This window comes from Episyrphus balteatus, chromosome 1, assembly GCF_945859705.1.
Source record: "Episyrphus balteatus chromosome 1, idEpiBalt1.1, whole genome shotgun sequence".
NCBI classification, from domain to species: domain Eukaryota; kingdom Metazoa; phylum Arthropoda; class Insecta; order Diptera; family Syrphidae; genus Episyrphus; species Episyrphus balteatus.
In genome coordinates, this window is record NC_079134.1 from 83758966 (window position 1) to 83779089 (window position 20124).

The following is a 20124-nucleotide window of genomic DNA, read 5'->3' on the forward strand; positions in this document are numbered from 1 at the left end:
AGTTCATCAACATTCAAATGAATAGACTTAGCATTTTTACTAGCTCTTTCAAGTATGTATATTGTTATTCGGCTCTTTCATGTTTTTCTCCATACACTTAGGCATAGCAACAATTCGTTGCATATAAGAAAGGAGGAAAGTAATTAGAAAGATGTTAGGCGCGGGCCCTGATTATTTTTCATCATTTAAGTTTCAGTTTTTCCGTATGTTTACATACTTGCAGTGACTGCTTTTTATTCCGTCAATTCCATTATAATCTTTGAACAACAACAACATCTTGAAGGTGCTACCACCAAGTGTTTTATGGCTAGAGTTACAGTACTGTTTCACGGACGCCAATCCGATCATCAGACTCTTTTATTCCATTTTGTATGTGGTGCTTAGTCTAGTAATTTTTCATTTAATTTGAAAAACTTTTTCCGTCACACTTGAGTATTGAACCTAGACCAAGCGAGTTCAGAAGCCAGTACACACGGTGGGCAGGAAGCATCGATAGGTATCACAAAAATGTCGACAAAAACTGCAAGTTGGGTTGTATTTGTTGATGATTATACGTCCAAAATCCGTTGGAATTGAAATCCTAGCTGCTCCTTTTCAAAAGTTATTCATATTTTTGTATTTCTAATCGGGACAATTTGGAATAAAAATCTTGGGGAGAGTACGATGACTTAGGCGACAAGAATTGATAACAGTATTTTGTAGAGGAGTTTAATACAATAATTTTTTACTATGGGAGGGGGGGTCCATCTCCCCCCGTTTAGGCGGGCGGTGCAATTTTCTAATAATAACGTTAAATACAAAAAAAAAAAACTATTTAAAAACAACGGCAACACTTACAGTTATGAACGATACCTTTTCAAAAGCCAGAATTGTACACTTAATTCAAATTTTTAAATCAAATTATTGCAATTAATTGTTCTCGAAATAATCAACTTCAAAGTCAAAATTTGGGAAAAAAGTTAAAAAAAAAAACACATTAAATACAATTTTTACCAAGATTGTAAATTTAAATATGAAATAAATCAATGAAATAAACTGCCTCAATCAATTTCTTATCAAATACTAAAAACCATATGCTTCTATGCCTTATAATTTCCGAGAAAATTGAAAATAAGAAAATTACCTTTTTATCAGATTTTCATTTTCTTAACTATTTTCGCCAATATGAACAGCTTTTTAACTTAAAAGTAGATATCATGTCTGGCTCACTTCGCGGATTCTCAGGATTCAAATTTTTGTTTGGGTCCTCTGTCCCGCTAAGACAACTTCGTTGCTTCGCTTAGGCCATTTGAAATTGGTCCAAAGAATCTCGCGATTTTTTTATAAAAATGGTAAATAAAAATGGTTAAGATATGAAGTTCAAGGCGTATCAAAGTGAGATGGCTAAGAGGGGGGGGGGCATGCTGCCCCCCTGCAACCCCCCAGCTTGGGCACATTATAGGATTGATTTGGGGTGGGGTCAAGGTTGGGTATGTACAAAGTTTCTTTTGAATTCGAAAAAACTTTTAAATTCTGCCTTCACCCAAACTCGCACCCACCCCAAATCCTATAAAAGTGAGCTCAACCAGGGGGGTTGCAAGGGGGCATACTTCTTGCAAGCATTATGTTTATGTAAACACGAAAACAGTTAAAAAATAGAAATCTGATAGAAAGGAAGTTTTTTAATTTTCAATTTTCTCAAAAACTATAAAGCATAGAAGCATATAATTTTCAGAATTTGACTATAAATTAATTGAGGCAGTTTATTTCATTGATTTATTTCGTATTTAAATTCACATTCTTGGTAAAAATAGTATCTAAAGTGTTTTTTTTTTAAATTTTTTCCCAAATTTTGACTTTGAAGTTGATTATTTCGAGAACAATTAATTGCAATAATTTGATTTAAAAATTAGAATCAAGTGTACAATTCTGGCTTTTGAAAAAGGTATCGTTCATAACTGTAAGTGTTTCCGTTGTTTTTAAATATTTTTTTTTTGTATTTAACGTTATTATTAGAAAATTGCACCTCCCGCCTAAACGGGGGGAGATGGACCCCCCTCCCATAGTAAAAAATTATTGTATTAAACTCCTCTACAAAATACTGTTTTCAATTCTTGTCGCCTAAGTCATCGTTCTCTCCCCAAGATTTTTATTCCAAATTGTCCCGATTAGAAATACAAAAATATGAATAACTTTTGAAAAGGAGCAGCTAGGATTTCAATTCCAACGGATTTTGGACGTATAATCATCAACAAATACAACCCAACTTGCAGTTTTTGTCGACATTTTTGTGATACCTATCGATGCTTCCTGCCCACCGCGTACACTACGCACTGCGCTACCTCTCCCACATGATTAGCTTCACCCAATTGTAGGCTTTATAGTTCATCAACATTCAAATGAATAGACTTAGCATTTTTACTAGCTCTTTCAAGTATGTATATTGTTATTCGGCTCTTTCAAGTTTTTCTCCATACACTTGGGCATAGCAACAATTCGTTGCATATACGAAAGGAGGAAAGTAATAAGAAAGATGTTAGGCGCGGGCCCTGATTATTTTTCATCATTTAAGTTTCAGTTTTTCCGTATGTTTACATACTTGCAGTGACTGCTTTTTATTCCATACATATACATACTTGAAAGAGCTAGTAAAAATGCTAAGTCTATTCATTTGAATGTTGATGAACTATAAAGCCTACAATTGGGTGAAGCTAATCATGTGGGAGAGGTAGCGCAGTGCGTAGTGTACTGGCTTCTGAACTCGCTTGGTCTAGGTTCAATACTCAAGTGTGACGGAAAAAGTTTTTCAAATTAAATGAAAAATTATTAGACTAAGCACCACATACAAAATGGAATAAAGGAGTAAAGGATGATCGGATTGGCGTCCGTGAAACAGTACTGTAACTCTAGCCATAAAACACTTGGTGGTAGCACCTTCAAGATGTTGTTGTTGTTCAAAGATTATAATGGAATTGACGGAATAAAAAGCAGTCACTGCAAGTAGGTAAACATACGGAAAAACTGGAACATATGTTTTGTTATTGGATCTTTTAGTGCTAATTAAGTGCCTCAAAATTAAATTAAGTGCTCCACTACTTTTGGAGAAAATTAATGTTCTGCTAACTTGATTTAAAGTTAGCAGAGCAACTACCAGAAAATGCCCTAAACTGCTAGTAAAGAAATCGGATTTGGTATAATATTTAGGTGCTAATTAAGTGCTCTACGAATCCAATAAAAAATAATTTTTTTTCTGTGATTTTCGAAAAAAAATTTTTTTCAAACTGTCTTAAATAATTAAGTAATTAACTAATTTAAGTTAAGTACCCCATTTTCCGAAGAATTTTCCGAGATTTTCCATAAAAAAAATCATGTGTGTAATTCACACGTGGTAGAAGTGAAACCTTAAAAATTATTTTTCTTGCATAAAATAAAAATCGAAAAAATTTGCCTTTTTTTATTCCATCACCTTTAAATCCATATTTTTTATTTGAGAACCTAATAAATTAAAACAATAATAAATTTTATACCATCTGAAAGCTTATTCTTCAAGCTCAAAATATATATATTGATCAGGTCTATGAGACATCTACAAAAAGAGCTAGAATTTTTTAAACTCGATGAAATTTCATCCAAAAAGAAAAAAAAACATTTATTTTTATGTTCTCATGCTATTAAATCAATTTTTTTGTTTGACAACCTATACAAAATTTTATAGCATGTAAAAGCTTATTGTTTCACCTTGTATAATGATGTATAAAGGGCCCAACCCATAGAATCCGTTGCGTCCGTTCCGTCGAAGTTTTCAACTGACAGCTCGATAAAATACACACGTTCTTATAGGAAGCGACCCATAAGCGACGGATCGGACGGAGACGGACGGATTCGACGGAAGAAGTAGCCCAACTTTCTACTTTTTCATCCGTCGTATCCTTTGACATTGGTTGTCAGCAATAGATCAGTTCGATTTTCTGTTTCTGAGTGCACACCGGGGAATTTCAGAACTAAGAATTGTGTTCTTTTCTTCTCCGATTTTATGAATTGTGAACTTTAATTGTATATTTGTGAAGAAAATTTAATAAAAGTAACATTTAATGATATATCTAATAAATTATATCAATTAAATACTCAAATTCTGTTGTAGAGTTCAATTTTACAATGCCAAAGTCATACCTACAACTCATAATTTGTTATAAAAAATTATTTTTAACTGAAGAGCAAGTACCTACAGGAAATCTAGTCGTGCATTTTATTTTATTAAAAAAAAGAACAACAATAATAGTTAAAAATTTCTTCCATCACACAGAGAAAAAATAAGGCAGGGATGACTATGCTTCTGGTATATTTAACTTTATTTCTGGTATATTCAACTTTATTCTGATTAAATATACTAGAAGTAAAGTTATCCCTGGCGTTATGTTTTCTCCGTGCAGAACTTCCTTAGTGCACATTCAGCGACAAAATATCGAACACACCTTGGAATTTCAAGTGAGCTGTCAAAAAGAAATCCGTCATACGACGTTTTCTATGGGTCACCCCTTTCTGTCCCACCCTTCAACTTCAACGGATGAATTGACGGAACGGACGCAACGGATTCTATGGGTTGGCGCCTTAAATCTTATTTCAAAGATGTCTACAAGAGAAGTTAGAATTTTTTAAATTCAACCATGTCGAATTTCCAGACTGAGATTACGGTACTTCCTACACTGGTAGCTGGGCATCGCCAACAGATCTCCACAGGTGTTTTGAAGTATTTTTAAATTTTTCAATTTAAGATTGTGTAACTTGTAGAGCACGTAACGTTATGTCTAATATATCAAATAAAAGGTTATGTTATCAGCATTATTAAAGTTAAATAAAATTTGTATGTGCACTAGATCAAAAGATATAACGTGTGTAGAAAAAGATCATCTTTGTACCGTTATCTCAGAATTTTGAATATGAAATTAATTGACATTTTGTATAATTATAATTTATTTAATTACCTATCTACAGTACAAATTTCATTCATCTATCTATTAAAACAAATAAGTTATAACAAGTTGAAGTCGTGTCGCGTTTTCGTTTCATCTTGTTTCAAATCACTACGATACTAAAGAAGTTTTCACTTCAAAAATATTTTCATTTTCCATACAAATTCATGTTTTGCTAGCTTGAATTTCGATTTCCCCAAGAAATTCAATTTTTTTTCGACAAAATTCGAATGGAGTAATTAAGTGCTCGACTAATTTGAAGAATTTTCCGAGATTTTTCATTAAAAAAAAATATTTTCATTTTCCATAAAAATTCATGTTCTGCCAACTTCAATTTGTATTTTTTCAAAAAAATCCACTTTTTTCGACAAAATTCGAATTGAATAATTAAGTGCTCGGCTAATTTGAAATAAGTACCCTATTTTCCGAAGAATTTTTCGGGATTTTCCATTAAAAAAAATATTTTCATTTTCCATACAAATTCATGTTCTGCTAGCTTGAATTTCGATTTTCAATTAAGTAAACCATTTTCCGAAGAATTTTCTTGGATTTTCCATAAAAAAAAAAATATTTTCATTTTCCATACAAATTCATGTTCTGCTAACTTGAATTTGGATTTTTTCAAAAAATTCCACTTTTTTCGACAAAATTCGAATTGAATAAATAAAAGCTGTAACACAATCACGCTTTATGGCGTCGCTTCGTTGCGTTATGTTGAGAAATCCTCAAAGCGCGCTTCTGTCACTTTGACTTTGAACAGCTGATTGCAACATAAATTCTGCTGTCAAATAAAAAAAAACACAGTCACTCACAAAATTATTGGGCCGAGTCTTTATCTTGATTTAATTGTGGAAAAATGAAAAAGGATATTAATGTGTTTAAAAAATGCATAGAAATTTGTTTATTCTTTAATCCTATAGTTATAAAAACAAAACCAATCAAAATATATTGTTTTTAACAATAAAACTCAGTCTAAAATATCATTAATTTTTTTTTTTTGTTTTTAATACGTAAATTGTTTTGATTTAAAATATCTAGATGTCGTTTTTTTGTGCAAAATCTATATAGAGAAATTAAAAAACAAACATAGTTTTGCAATAATTTATTTTTTTTTTATTCACATTTGGCGCAATAATAATGTGGGTGACTGTAACTATGTCTGTTAAATGTCAGAAAGCGAGTAAAAGTTCAGTCTGGTTGAACTTTTGCTCGCTTTCTTACGTTTCCGTACGTTTGTCAAAAAAAGCGTAGGTACGTAAGAAAAGCGTCATTGTGTGAGGATACACAGATTTCCTATAGTTGAACTTTTCGCAGTTGTCAAGATCGACGGCAAAGCGTGATTGTGTTTCAGCTTTAAGTGCTTGACTAATTTGAATTAAGTGCCCCATTTTCCGAAGAATTTTCAGAGATCTTTCATTAAAAAAAATATTTTCATTTTCTATGCAAATTCATGTTCTGCTAACTTGAATTTGGATTTTTTCAAAAAATTCCACTTTTTTCGACAAAATTCGAATTGAATAATTAAGTGCTCAGCTAATTTGAATTAAGTACCCCATTTCCCGAAGAATTTTCCGAGATTTTTCATTAAAAAAAAAATATTTTCATTTTCCATAAAAATTCATGTTCTGCCAACTTCAATTTGTATTTTTTCAATAAAATCCACTTTTTTCGACAAAATTCGAATTGAATAATTAAGTGCTCGACTAATTTGAAATAAGTACCCTATTTTCCGAAGAATTTTTCGGGATTTTCCAATAAAAAAAATATTTTCATTTTCCATACAAATTCATGTTCTGCTAGCTTGAATTTCGATTTTCTCAAGAAATTCAATTTTTTTCGACAAAATTCGAATGAGGTAATTAAGTGCTCGACTAATTTTAATTAAGTAAACCATTTTCCGAAGAATTTTCTTGGATTTTCCATAAAAAAAAAAATATTTTCATTTTCCATACAAATTCATGTTCTGCTAACTTGAATTTGGATTTTTTCAAAAAATTACACTTTTTTCGACGAAATTCGAATTGAATAGTTAAGTGCTCGACTAGTTTGAATTAAGTACCCCATTTTCCGAAGAATTTTCAGAGATCTTTCATTAAAAAAAATATTTTCATTTTCTATGCAAATTCATGTTCTGCTAACTTGAATTTGGATTTTTTCAAAAAATTCCACTTTTTTCGACAAAATTCGAATTGAATAATTAAGTGCTCGATTAATTTGAATTAAGTACCCCATTTTCCGAAGAATTTTCAGAGATCTTTCATTAAAAAAAATATTTTCATTTTCCATAAAAATTCATGTTCTGCCAACTTGAATTTGGATTTTTTCAAAAAAATCCACTTTTTCGACAAAATTCGAATTGAATAATTAAGTGCTCGACTAATTTGAAATAGTTAACCTATTTTCCGAAGAATTTTTCGGGATTTTCCATTAAAAAAAAATATTTTCATTTTCCATACAAATTCATGTTCTGCTAGCTTGAATTTCGATTTTCTCAAGAAATTCAATTTTTTTCGACAAAATTCGAATGAGGTAATTAAGTGCTCGACTAATTTTAATTAAGTAACCCAATTTCCGAAGAATTTTCTTGGATTTTCCGTAAAAAAAAAATATTTTCATTTTCCATAAAAATTCATGTTCTGCTAACTTGAATTTGGATTTTTTTCAAAAAATTCCACTTTTTTCGACAAAATTCGAATTGAATAATTAAGTGCTCAGCTAATTTGAATTAAGTACTCCATTTTCCGAAGAATTTTCCCAGATTTATCATTAAAAAAAATATTTTCATTTTCTATGCAAATTCATGTTCTGCTAACTTGAATTTGGATTTATCCAAAAAATTCCACTTTTTCGACAAAATTCGAATGGAGTAATTAAGTGCTCGACTAATTTGAATTAAGTACCCCATTTTCCGAAGAATTTTCCGAGATTTTCCATTCAAGAAAAAAAATATTTTCATTTTCCATACAAATTCATGTTCTGCTAAGTTGAATTTTTATTTTCTCAAGAAATTCAATTTTTTTCGACAAAATTCGATTTCGGAAAAGAGTGTTCTCGTTGTGTTTTTAATTTTTTTTGCATAGTTCCTGTCATTAGTGTTTTTATTTTTGTTTACTCCAAAAAATAATTATTAAAAAAAAAAACAACAATAGTCCATATAACTCAAAATCATAAATATGTATAAAAAAAACCACAAATTAAACCAAAAAAAATAGCCTCGCGGCGTGCATATAAAATAAAGTCATAGCAAGTGCAATAACAAAAAACAACAACATCTCAGTACCTCTCCCGCAATAAGAAAAAAAAAACAACAATAGTTCACTGTCTCCAACCAAATAATACCAAAAAAATGCAAATACAGTAACAACAACCGTAGCATCGCCAAATCACAAAAAAAAGCCTCTAAATAATAGTCTTCAGTGCATGTGCATAACGAGTTTTCCATCTTTTCCTTCCCCCCATCATTCACGCAGTCGAATTTGCTTAACGATTGTGGTATTGTGAGTGGAACTTCTTCTCATAATGCCGCAATCGTTATCAGTTCGACTCCAGATAGATTATTGTGTGCGTTAATAACTAACCAGGGGCGGATCGATACAAATTGTCGCTAAGGCATAGCACTAGTGACAATTTGTTTTGTTGAAGCTCAAATTGAAATATATGTAAGACATTCAATATAGGTAATTGTCGGATAAGGTTTTTTTAAAGTTTTAATATATATAAATGGTAGGTAATTTCAGGGTCGATTATGCCAACATTCGTGGGCTTAGATCGAATTTTTGTGATGTGTACATTTATACTGTGCAAAACAGGCCAGCTGTTTTGGCACTAGGTGAGACCCAGATAAGTGAAATGCAGAATGTTCTGAATTCAATCTTAATGGGTATTGCTTTGTGCTATTATTCTTTTCGCACCACGGTCTCGCCATATACATTAGAAATGATGTTGACTATCAACTTCAACCACAATATGGTCAGTGCATTAACACTAATTTTAATTTCATGTGGTTAAAATTTACAATTAACAAGCGCATCATCCATGCATGTTTTATTTATCGAAGTCCAAATCTGGATAGTAAATCAACTTCTAATGAATTTGATGCTCTATCCGACTCCATTCAAAGGATTGTTACCCTTCACCCTCGCACAGCAATCGTCATCACGGACGATTTCAATGTACAGAATTCTTCTTGGCTTCGCTTTTCGGGCCAGACAACACCCGAAGGAAGGTATGTAGAAATTAACTCAACTAGTTAACGAGCCGACTCGAATTTCGTCGCTGGTCGGGCTGAAAATACTCCAGACTTGTTTCTTACCTCTGACCCTGATAAATACACTGCAAGTGTCATATCTGCGAATTTCTCGTGCCTCAAAAGTCCAGTTAACCCTTTCGAACCCAAGCTATGAAAATCAATATTAAAAAATATTTTTTCAGTATTATCGTGTCAAACACATCACAACTAAGAAATATGAATAGAAAAAAGTTATGTTCCAAAATAAAAAATAGCAAAATTAATGTGTTATTCTCATGTTACATGAAAGTAACATACACTGCCTATGACCACCAAAAAAAGTCGGACAACTCAGAATATAACTTTTTATAGAACAATAACACCGGCACAAAAAAAAAAGTGTCATGAACCAGAAACCAGACCTATCTTTCTATATGTTTTTGGACCCGCTGAATCCGAATTTCCGTTTGGCCCTGTCACCCTTCAGTTTTGAGTAATATGCAAAAAACTCAAAAAAAGGTAGTTTTTGGGGTCTTTTTTACACTTTTCTCAAAACTGGAGGGTGACCGGGCAAAACGGACTTGAAATTCAGATTCAGCGGTCCCAAAAACATACAGAAAGATAGGTCTGGTTTCTGGTTCATACAACTTATTTTTTTGTGAGCTAGCACTGTCGCGACATGTCGCTGTCGGCACACAAAAAAAAAAGTTTCATGTACCAGGAAGCAGACCTATCTTTCTATATGTTTTTGGGACCGCTGAATCCGATTTTCAAGTCCGTTTTGCCCGGTCACCCTTCAGTTTTGAGAAAAATGCAAAAAACTCCAAAAAAGTCATAAAAATTCAAACAAAATGCACTCACAGCTCAAAACTGGAGGGTGATGGGGCCAAACGGACTTCAAATTCGGATTCAGCGTGCCCAAAAACATATAGAAAGATAGGTCTGGTTTCTGGTTCATGACACTTTTTTTTTTTTGTGTGCCGGTGTAATTAATGTATGCTACTTCTTCTAAGCCAAAACAAAAAACACTTTCTGGATCAACGTTTTCAATATCTTTTTTTTTTTTAAATTATGACCATATATAAAAAAATTTTTTTTTTGCAAAAAAACAAAAAAAAATGTGGATTTCAGTTCCTTTTTCCATAAAATTAAAAGTATGATATTTGACCATTTTTTTTTACTAATCCAGTAACTAGGCATTATTATCTTTCAATTAAGCCATTGAAACCTAAAAAATTATTTAATGGAATATTTTTTACGAATTTTTAAAGATATGTTACATGAGAGTAACGCTGGTACCGAATGGGTTAAAGAAAAAACTCCTAAGAGAACTGTTTGGCAATATGAGAAAGCCAACTGGGAGGGACTCAACGCTTTTTTCAAAAATTTTAACTGGTCGCTATGTTTCCTCGATAGTGACGTAGATTCCAGCACAGATATGATCACAAAATTAATTCTCTCTGGAATGAGATATTTTATCCCGAATAGGGCTAAAACAATCAAACCGAAAGAGAATTCGTGGTTTGACTCGAGCTATAAAGAGGCATGAGCAAAAATTAAGGCAAAAAATACTACAATGTCCCACAGGTAGTAAAATTTTTTGGTCATTTGTAAAAATATTCGAAACTCTACAACATCTTGGGTTCCAACGCTCGTTCATAACGACACTCCTTTTGTTAGTTCTCTTGATTAATCTTGACTAAGCTAACCTCGTGCTGGGGGAAGGGTTAAGAAGGAAATAGATAGAAGAATGATTTGAATAAGGTAAGTAAGAAGGGTAGTTTTTTGACTGAAGTACATGTAGGAAGGAAACAGGAAATGGATCGAAGAGGTGAGTAGATGAGATTTAAATAACATTACAGATACATTGAAAGAAGGAGAGGAGCTGAAGGATATTGTAGGGGTGAAACGGAACCGGAAGCTGAAACAAGAAAAATATAAAACGGAAGGAATGTAAATAGGGAGGAGGTATCTGATTTCAAAACATGGCACGCTTGCGTAGCTCGGCTCAGCTCGTCAGAAAAAGGGGGGGATCTTGTCCCTAAATCAGACAAAACACGGTAACAAAAAAAAAAAAACATAAATCGTGCCCAATAGAACAAACATTGAAACCGCCATCACTTAATAATCATCTGCTTACCGCAGACAGTGGACAGCACTGGTTCATTTATTGTAGCTGTGTGTTATAATAGTCTCCGTGTTTTTTGTCGTTTTTATTTGTAAATTTTTAAATTTAATTTCAAATTTTTGTTTTAGTGCACTGAAAAAAGTGTACTATTTTGTGTTTACCTATAATAATTCTCTAAATTGTGTTAAGTGTTTAAAATTAAATGTTTTACTTTATAGAAAATAGTCTCCGGTAATTATTAAAAAATAAAAAAGTTTCCCTCAGTTTGAGTTTTTTTTTTTTCTTTATTTACATAGTGTCAGTGTATTTTTCTTATACAGTAGCAATTCCCCTCATTTATTAATTCCGTTTATTAGTTTATAGCTCACTTTTTTTTTTTTGTTTGTTTTAATATTTTTAATTGATTTTCATACAATTTTATTTTTTTTTATTTTTTTTATCTATTTTTTATTTCTTATTTAATTTGTTTTTCAATATTATTCTTTTTTATTATTTTTTTTATTTTTTATATTTTTAATTATCATTTTTACTTATTTTTTTTTTTTTTTTTTTTTTTAATTGCATTTCAAATAAATACCATGGTTTGCTCGACTAAAAATTGTTCTGATGGGTCGATTTCTACTCCCTTATATGCTTGCTTCGGACCGTGTGGTAATCTCTACCATGCAAAATGCATTGGTTCCACTAATGGTTTTATTGAAAAGATTTCTAACTCTAAGTTTGCCTATTGGTATTGCCCTGATTGCCGCGAATTATCTATATCTACATTAGCTTTCAAAATGTCTTCTTTTAAAGCAGACATTTTAAAACTCTCAAAAGGTTTCGAAGAACTTCTCAATGTTTTTAATACTGCGGTCTCAAATTTAAATTCTTTTTCCATAACTAACAGTATGGTAAATAACTCCACTTCAACTGATGATTTAGTTCCTGACCTTCCTCAAAATTTAATTTCTTCTCACGATGATGATATTCTTGCTCAGTCTGGTTCCGGTATAAACAAAGCTCATGTACGTACCCAAAAAATTAACAAAAAAAGAAGGAGAGACAATTCATCGAATGTGAAAAATTCTGGTCCATCTCCAAAACGCACAAATCTCAACACAAATCCTCATCCTATTGCTGTATTACCCAATCCTACTCAACCAGTAGCCTTGACAACCACCGTTGCTAGTACTAATATAATCAAGGCTGTTTCGAAACCAAGATCGATTTTCGTTTCACGGTTAGACCCTAATACATCTCCTGATGATATAATTTCCCATTTAGTTTCTTGTAAAAGCATTCCTTCAACACCATCTATTAAGTGCACAAAAATAAGTAAGCCCAATAGTTTTATTTCATCATTTAAAATTGTAACAAACCCAACTTATTTTGATTCCATTTGCAACACTCATAATTGGCCCCTAGAAACCTTAGTTAAAGAGTTCTCTATCACAAAAAAACACCCTGTATCTAAAATACCTTCGACAAAAAACTCAGCAGGATTGCCCTCTTTTACCAAAACGTAAGGGGGTTACGCAGCAAAGCCGCTGACATTTTCATGAATTCACAAACATTTCCGCATGATATATTTGTTTCAACAGAAACTTGGTTAAATGCTAGCTTTTTAGACACGGAACTATTTTGTCAAGAGTTCTTAGTTTACAGAAAAGATCGCCACGCCGGAAATGCAAAGGAACTCGGAGGAGGTGTCTTAGTAGCGGTTCGAAATAAATTTGTTTCTTCTTCCATATCATTCCCATTTAAGCTCTCAATTGACTTAATCTGCGTTAAAATTTCTTCAATGACTAAATCTATTTATATTCTAAATGTATATATCCCTCCAAAAAGTACATCATCCTCTTATACAGAGCTTTCGATGGCTTTAGATTACGTAGGGGAAAGGTGCGAACAGTGAGACAGTGCAAACAGTGAGACACTCCATTTTTCTCTTTCCTGAAAATAAGCACAGTAACGCCAGTTTGGGTCAAAACGTTTATTTCCCCGTCTGCGTCTTTTAATATTGTCCCGACTAAATTAAAGCTGTCCATTTTCCAACACCGTAAAATATCACACAAAATCAGGTGAAAGTAGTTTTTGGAGATAACAGAGTGTATAACACAAAAAAATCTGGTTAGTGGAGAGAACTTTTTTTACGTATGTATTATATTTATATGTTCTTTCATAAAAAAATATCATGTAATTAGAATTCCTTCTCGTTTTTTGTAATTTTATATTTTTCCGAAAAATGACAAAAAGTAAACAGTTAAAAAGCAAACAGTGAGACATAGATTTTAAAAAAAGCAAACAGTGAGACATAAGATTTAAAAAAAAAATCTATTATTTTAGCATGACTTCAATATGATTTCGTAGTGTTTTTTCTTTCCTTTTTTTGGCTTTTTGTTACATTTTTTGAAAAAATGGGTCAAAGTAACATAAATTTATTAATTATATACTTGTCAATTACCTAATTATTTGACGTTTTCGTTAATTTTTTTTTTCACCTAAGACTGTCTCACTGATCGCACCCTTTGCAAACAGTGAGACGTTTTGACTTTTTCTACATTTTAGTCCAATGTGATGCTCTCATTCATTCTTTAACTACAAGTTTTTTTGCAACATTAAGATAAAATATGTCTTAAACTGACTTCAAAGTTTCGTTACATTATCTTGAAAACATTCTAAGATATACCAATTTAAAAAAAGGGTGTCTCACTGTCCGCACCTTTCCCCTACTTGACCTGTCTTGCTCCAATAGCAACATATTACTTTTAGGAGACTTCAATTTACCTCACATTGATTGGGTCCCTTCCGATGATGAAACATATCAAGAAGCTTCACTAACATCTTCACAAAATGAGCTTGCTTTATTAGACAAAATTTTGTATACTGACTTACAGCAGATAAGCTGTATTAAAAACTATAAAAATCGAATTCTCGATTTAGTATTTTCCTCTGACGCTATTAGTACTCTTGTTCTAGAGTCTAGAACTGGTATCACTAATATAGACGGTTACCATCCACCTTTGGATATCTTCTTTGACTGGAGCAATCATATTACTCAAAACAGTAACGATTTTGATTGCTCTTATACTCTTGATTTTAAAAAAAGCAAATTTCGAGTTGCTTTCTGAAAACATATCTAGTTCAGGGATAGAAAATATACTTACATTATCTAATATTGATGAAGCAGTTACAAATTTTTATAACATCCTTAACAGCTGCCTTGTAAATTCCATTTCCATGAAAAAATCAAATAATATTAATAATAATTTTAGTCACCCTTGGTACACAAAAGACCTAAAAATACTAAGAAATTAACGAAATAAAGCATGGAAACTTTTTTTAAGAACCCTTTCACCAGTTGATCACGCTTCTTACGTTGAACTATTTGAAGAATTCAAAACTCATTCAAAAAATTTGTACAACGACTATATGATTGAGAAAGGAAATTCCATAAGAAAAGATCCAAAGTCATTTTGTTAACTCAAAGAAAAACTCAGATGGATATCCGGCAAACTTCATTCATGACGATATTACATTACATCAAACATTTGACATTTGCAATGCTTTCGCCAATAACTCTCGTAATTCATTTGTTAATGAGACTGTTGATGTTGACGAAATCTATTTCAAAAATTTACATTCATATTCCGAAACGAGTTGTACGAACATCCCTGTACTGCAAAGTACTGTGTTAGACCTTCTTTCATCCTTAAATGATGATTGTTCTGCTGGCCCAGACGGTGTGCCACCAATAGTATTAAAAAACTGTAGAAACTCCCTAGTTCAGCCTCTAACATTTTTATTCAAACTTTCCATCAAGTCAGGAAAATTTCCCTCCATCTGGAAAAAGTCATTCCTCACCCCTGTTTTCAAGAAGGGTGATAAGACAGATATAAAGAATTATAGGCCTATTTTGAAACTATCCTGCATTCCAAAGGTTTTTGAGCAAGTTGTTTGTGATAGTCTAGCATTTTATAGTAAAAATCTGATAAGTGAAAAGCAGCATGGCTTTGTAAGAAAAAGATCTACTACAACTAATCTTCTTAGCTTCTTAAATAAATGTTCAAATGCATTAGAAAAAGGTAATGAAGTTGACTGCGTTTACACTGATTTTTCAAAGGCATTTGATCAACTTAGTCATAAAATAATAATCTTCAAATTAAAAGCTTTTGGTTTTCCACGTATTTTTATTGCCTGGGTAGAATCTTATCTTAACCAAAGATCCTATCAGGTCAAATTTAGAAACTGTCTTTCAGATCTTTTTATAGCCAACTCTGGCGTCCCTCAGGGAAGTCACCTAGGCCCATTTTTATTCATTTTAGCTATAAACGACGTAATCTCGTGCATAACTTCAAGTGATATTCTCATATTTGCTGATGATATGAAGATTTTTAAAGAAATTAAGTCTGACAATGACCGTATCCTTCTTCAAAGCGATATTAACAGTTATAATGTTTGGTGTGGTAAAAATGGCCTTTCACTTAACCCAGCTAAATGCCAAACAATTACATTCTCGAGAAAACGAGTCATTAATATTTTTGATTACTACATCTTGCAACATAAGCTATGTCGAGTATTTAGCTTCAAAGACTTGGGTGTCCAATTTAGTTCAAATTTAGGATTTACTGAACACATCAATTTTATAGTAAATAAAGCGAGCTCAATGCTTGGTTTTATTAAACGTTGGGCAAAGGAATTTGATGATCCATTTGTTACTCTTTCTTTGTACAACTGCTACGTTCGACCCCATCTTGAGTACGCTTCTCAAGTATGGAGTCCTTTTTATGAAGTTCATAAAAACCGAATCGAATCTATTCAACGCAATTTTGTACGCTTCGCTCTAAAAGGTCTTCCTTGGACCGACCCTTTCAACTTGCCACCTTATGAACATCGCATTCAACTTCTTCAGATACAAACTATAGCACAGAGACGTGTAAATAATGATTTAATCTTTCTTCATCAGCTTATTAATTCCCAAATTGACGCCGATGATCTATTAGCTTGTATTGGTATAAATTATCCGGGTGGATCTCACCTCCTACGAAGATTTGAACCTTTGCATATCGACTTTCATAGAACAAACTATGGTATTAATTAGCCTCTTAGTCGCATGAGTAAACTTTTTAACTTGAACCATTCATCCTTAGACTTTAATTTGACGAAAATGGGTTTAAAAACATTGTTTCGAACCAGTGCTCCACAATCGTGACTGTTAATCAATGTTTTAAATAAATTATACATGTTGGATTTTTTGTACTTTTAATTTTATAACTTGTAAATTTGTTCTTAATTATTTTGTTTTATATTGTGCATGTGGGAGGTTGTATTTTTTGTCTACTAACCACTAACATGCACTTATGATGAGCCTCTGATTGTAGTTAAAAGCTTGTTCTAAGCTTACTACATCAAAGAATCTGAAGTGAAAAAAAAAAGAAAATGTAAGTTACCTCAAGTTGTCGTTGTTGTACAACGCGCCGCCCTCCCGACCTTGAGTCCGTGACCGGAATTTTCGGACTCCCCTAAAACAGTGATCATCGTACCCTCATCGCTTACCTCCCCGAAGTCTTCTAGCCTCCTCTTTATATCCCCTGAAAATTTTTAATTCAAGAAGCCATAAAGCTGCAATTCAGCTCATTGCAACACAAATTATGGCGGGATTTACAAGGCATATTTTTAATAATATCTAATCAAGAAAAATTAAATGATAACAAGACAAGATTTTGTTCAACCTTTCTAGAAGGTGTTTTTTTTTGTATTGTATTGTTGTTACCTTTTTTTTTTGTTTAGTTTTTTTTTTGTTGTGTGATTATATAAAAAAAAATTAAAAGAGAAATTTGGGTTCGATTTCTTTTGATGGACGTGCAACAACAAACGATGTTTATCAAAGCGATTCAAATGCAGATAGTGAATCAGATAGCGATTTGAGTGAGGCAAGTGATGACGATTTGGGTGAATCTGGTGATGGCCACCCAAGAGAAATTGATGTTAATAACGAAAACTCTTCAAATTCAGTCATCATTGTGGACCAAGAAAACGTAATAGTTTTAGATATCAGTGAAATCGCAGAGGAAACGAATCTCGAATTCAGTGAGGCAAGTGAGAGTATCAATTTGTCATACATTTCTGTCATCGAGACTGATTTCGACGTTGCTGCGAGTGAAGTACATGTAGTTTCATGCCCTGAAACAACCGATGAGTTTGAAAGCCCAAGACAAACTGGCGGAGCTCGTGATGCTCTGAGTTTATATTCGATGCTAGCAGCAGCTACAGAAGATGTTGGTGAACCAAAGTCTTATGAAGAGGCTAGACAATACAAAGAGAAAAAGGAGTGGAAGGTTGCGATGAATATGAATCGTTGGTGGCGAATAATATTTGGGAGCTGTGTGAGCTGCCTGCTGGCCGAAAAGCTATTGATAATAGATGGGTATTTAAAGTCAAGCGCGATGCAACTGGTTGTATCGAACGCTACAAAGCTCGGCTTGTAGTCAAAGGCTATAGTCAAGTTAAAGGCATAGATTACGATGAGACGTATTCGCCTGTTGCTATGTCCACAAAATGGTACTTATGGCTATGAAGGAAAAAGGCTGGTTTGGAGATTGGTGATGAAGTGGTGGCAGCTCTTATGCTGGCGGGTTTGCCAGACGATTTTCGTTCCATGGTTATGGCAATCGAAAACTCAACACCGAAGCTGTCAACTAACTTCGTCTAAAACCGTCTTCTTCAAGAAGTTACATAATATGTATATATATAATATAATATGTTCTTATATTATAAGAATAAGATTAAGATTAGGATGAGAGGTTTGAATAATTCGCCTTATCACTGCGGCCTCTAATGGGCCTATTGTGATTTCCTCTTTTTAAAGTTCACGTAGAAATCCTGAGTTTAGAAAACTTAGTATGTTTTTGGGTGAACTAGCGGCGATGTTTTCCGCTTCGAGATAATACCATCCGAGGTGACGTCGACGTGTATTGATTAAGCAATTACAGTGACACAATATTTGTTCTGCTGTTTCTTCGTCTTCGTTGCACATTCTGCAGGTATCGTCTTGTGTAATGCCCATGGTCTTGAGGTGTTTTTTTACTGAGCAGTGTCCAGTAAGGAAGCCTGTGGTTATGCGAATCTGACTCCTGGTGAGTGTGAGGAGTTGTTTCGTTCTGGCGTGGGAGATGTTTGGTATACATTTTTTGGCTTGTCTGTTACCTTCCGTATGCGTCCATTAATGATTAGCCATATCTCTTAGCCATTTATTTATGTAATGTTTTGCAGTGCTTGTTGGTATGCCACAGAATGGTCTTGGCATCATGAATGTAGATGCGGAATCTTTTCTGGCTAGTGTGTCTGCTATTTCATTCCCAACGTGACCGCTCGCTGTGACCAGGTGAGTTGAACTCTGTTTGTACTGGCAAGCTGGTGTAAAAGTTGTATACAGTCCCATACCAGCTTTGAGGTGACTTCATTGCTCCTAAGAGCTAGGAGTTGCTGTCAGAGAGAATATAAATTTTTTTTTATTATAGTAGGGGAGCCCGAGATGCTAAATTTGCAGCTACTCGAGCGCCATGGGGACCTATTGGATTGCGAAGATTTGGTTCTAAAACGAAAAAAAGTATATGGAAGTTTTCCATTTAAGTGGGGATAAAAGCTTATAAACACGTTAAGAAAATGTAAAAAAAAACTGCCACATTGAAATACTCGAGCGCGTCAGATATTAATAGGGTATACTCGCATTGACTTTGTGATAACCGATAAATATTAATCTGACGATAAGACAGTGGTGGGTGGCTACAAAAAGCGGTAGAAAAAATTAAAAAAAAAGTTATTCGAGCGTGTCAGATTTTGAGAGGGTACGCTCAGTGAACTCCTAATAGTGCTCAATTTGAATAACTGACGATTTGGACGTGGCCTACACTTATAAATCATTTTTGAAAATGTAAAAAAAAAATTGTTAACTTAAGTTACTCGAGCGCGTCAGATTTTTCTACTGTAGGTTGAGCTCGATGTCGGAGTCACCCTAAATGATAATCTGACAATTATGTTAAGGTGTATTGCTAATCTGACAATTTAAAAAAAATTAGACAGTTTTTGAATAAAACAATATTTTTCGTTTCTTCTGGTTATTACCTACTGGATGTAATACAAAATTTACATTATATACATATTATATACAAAGGTCAATCAATAATAATTTAATATTCATAATAACTGGATTCGTCTTCCAGTTTGGTTTCCACTTGTTCAACTTTGTCGTCATCTCGTGTTTCTGTAAGCAAAAATGGTTATTATACTTACTTGATAATCTTTCTTTCGTATGATATTATATTATTAAAAAGTAAACGTACCTAAAGTCATAAGTTTTGCTCGTCTGGTCTTTAACGAAAGAAAAAATACCCCAAATCTAAGAACATTACGTAATGACCAGACGATCAGAGCTTCTATATTTATTAAAGATGGGGCTTTTGCTATAAAGTTAAGAATGTCACGTTTTACCTCGATACAAAAATTTGAGTGTTGGACCGGACTGGATATTCTCCGATAGTAAATTCCATATAAAACGTCTTTTGGGGCTTATTCCCTTTGACACGTTATTTTTAATCCAATTTAATGAATTCTTTAGATTTTTTTAAGTCAATCCGTATCCACATAATAAGTGCAAGTAAATAAGACAAAAAAAAATTAAGATATTTCGACAAAAACGTTAAAAACTCAGCAACACGAACCAAAAAATTGTATTTTTTTTTACTGTACGTTCATGCTTTATCGATAATTTTGGCTATATTGCCCCATGAAAACCGTCAGATTATATGTTTTTCGTGTTCCTGATAAAATTCCCTTCT

The 20124-nt window shown here is 32.9% G+C and overlaps 1 protein-coding gene across 11 annotated transcripts in view; it reads right to left on the bottom strand.

Annotated features, from left to right (window-relative positions):
• The window catches only part of LOC129906876 (uncharacterized), a 564039-nt gene that overhangs the window by 354620 nt on the left and 189295 nt on the right, over window positions 1-20124 (bottom strand). Inside the window, exon 6 of one of the 11 annotated variants that reach the window (XM_055982842.1) lies at window positions 11829-19550. The exons of the other annotated variants lie outside the window; for them this stretch is intronic. Coding sequence (XP_055838817.1) covers window positions 19449-19550 — 102 coding nt within the window. The 3' untranslated portion in view covers window positions 11829-19448. Of the gene's footprint in view, window positions 1-11828; window positions 19551-20124 lie in introns of those variants that run through there. 11 annotated transcript variants of the gene reach the window in all.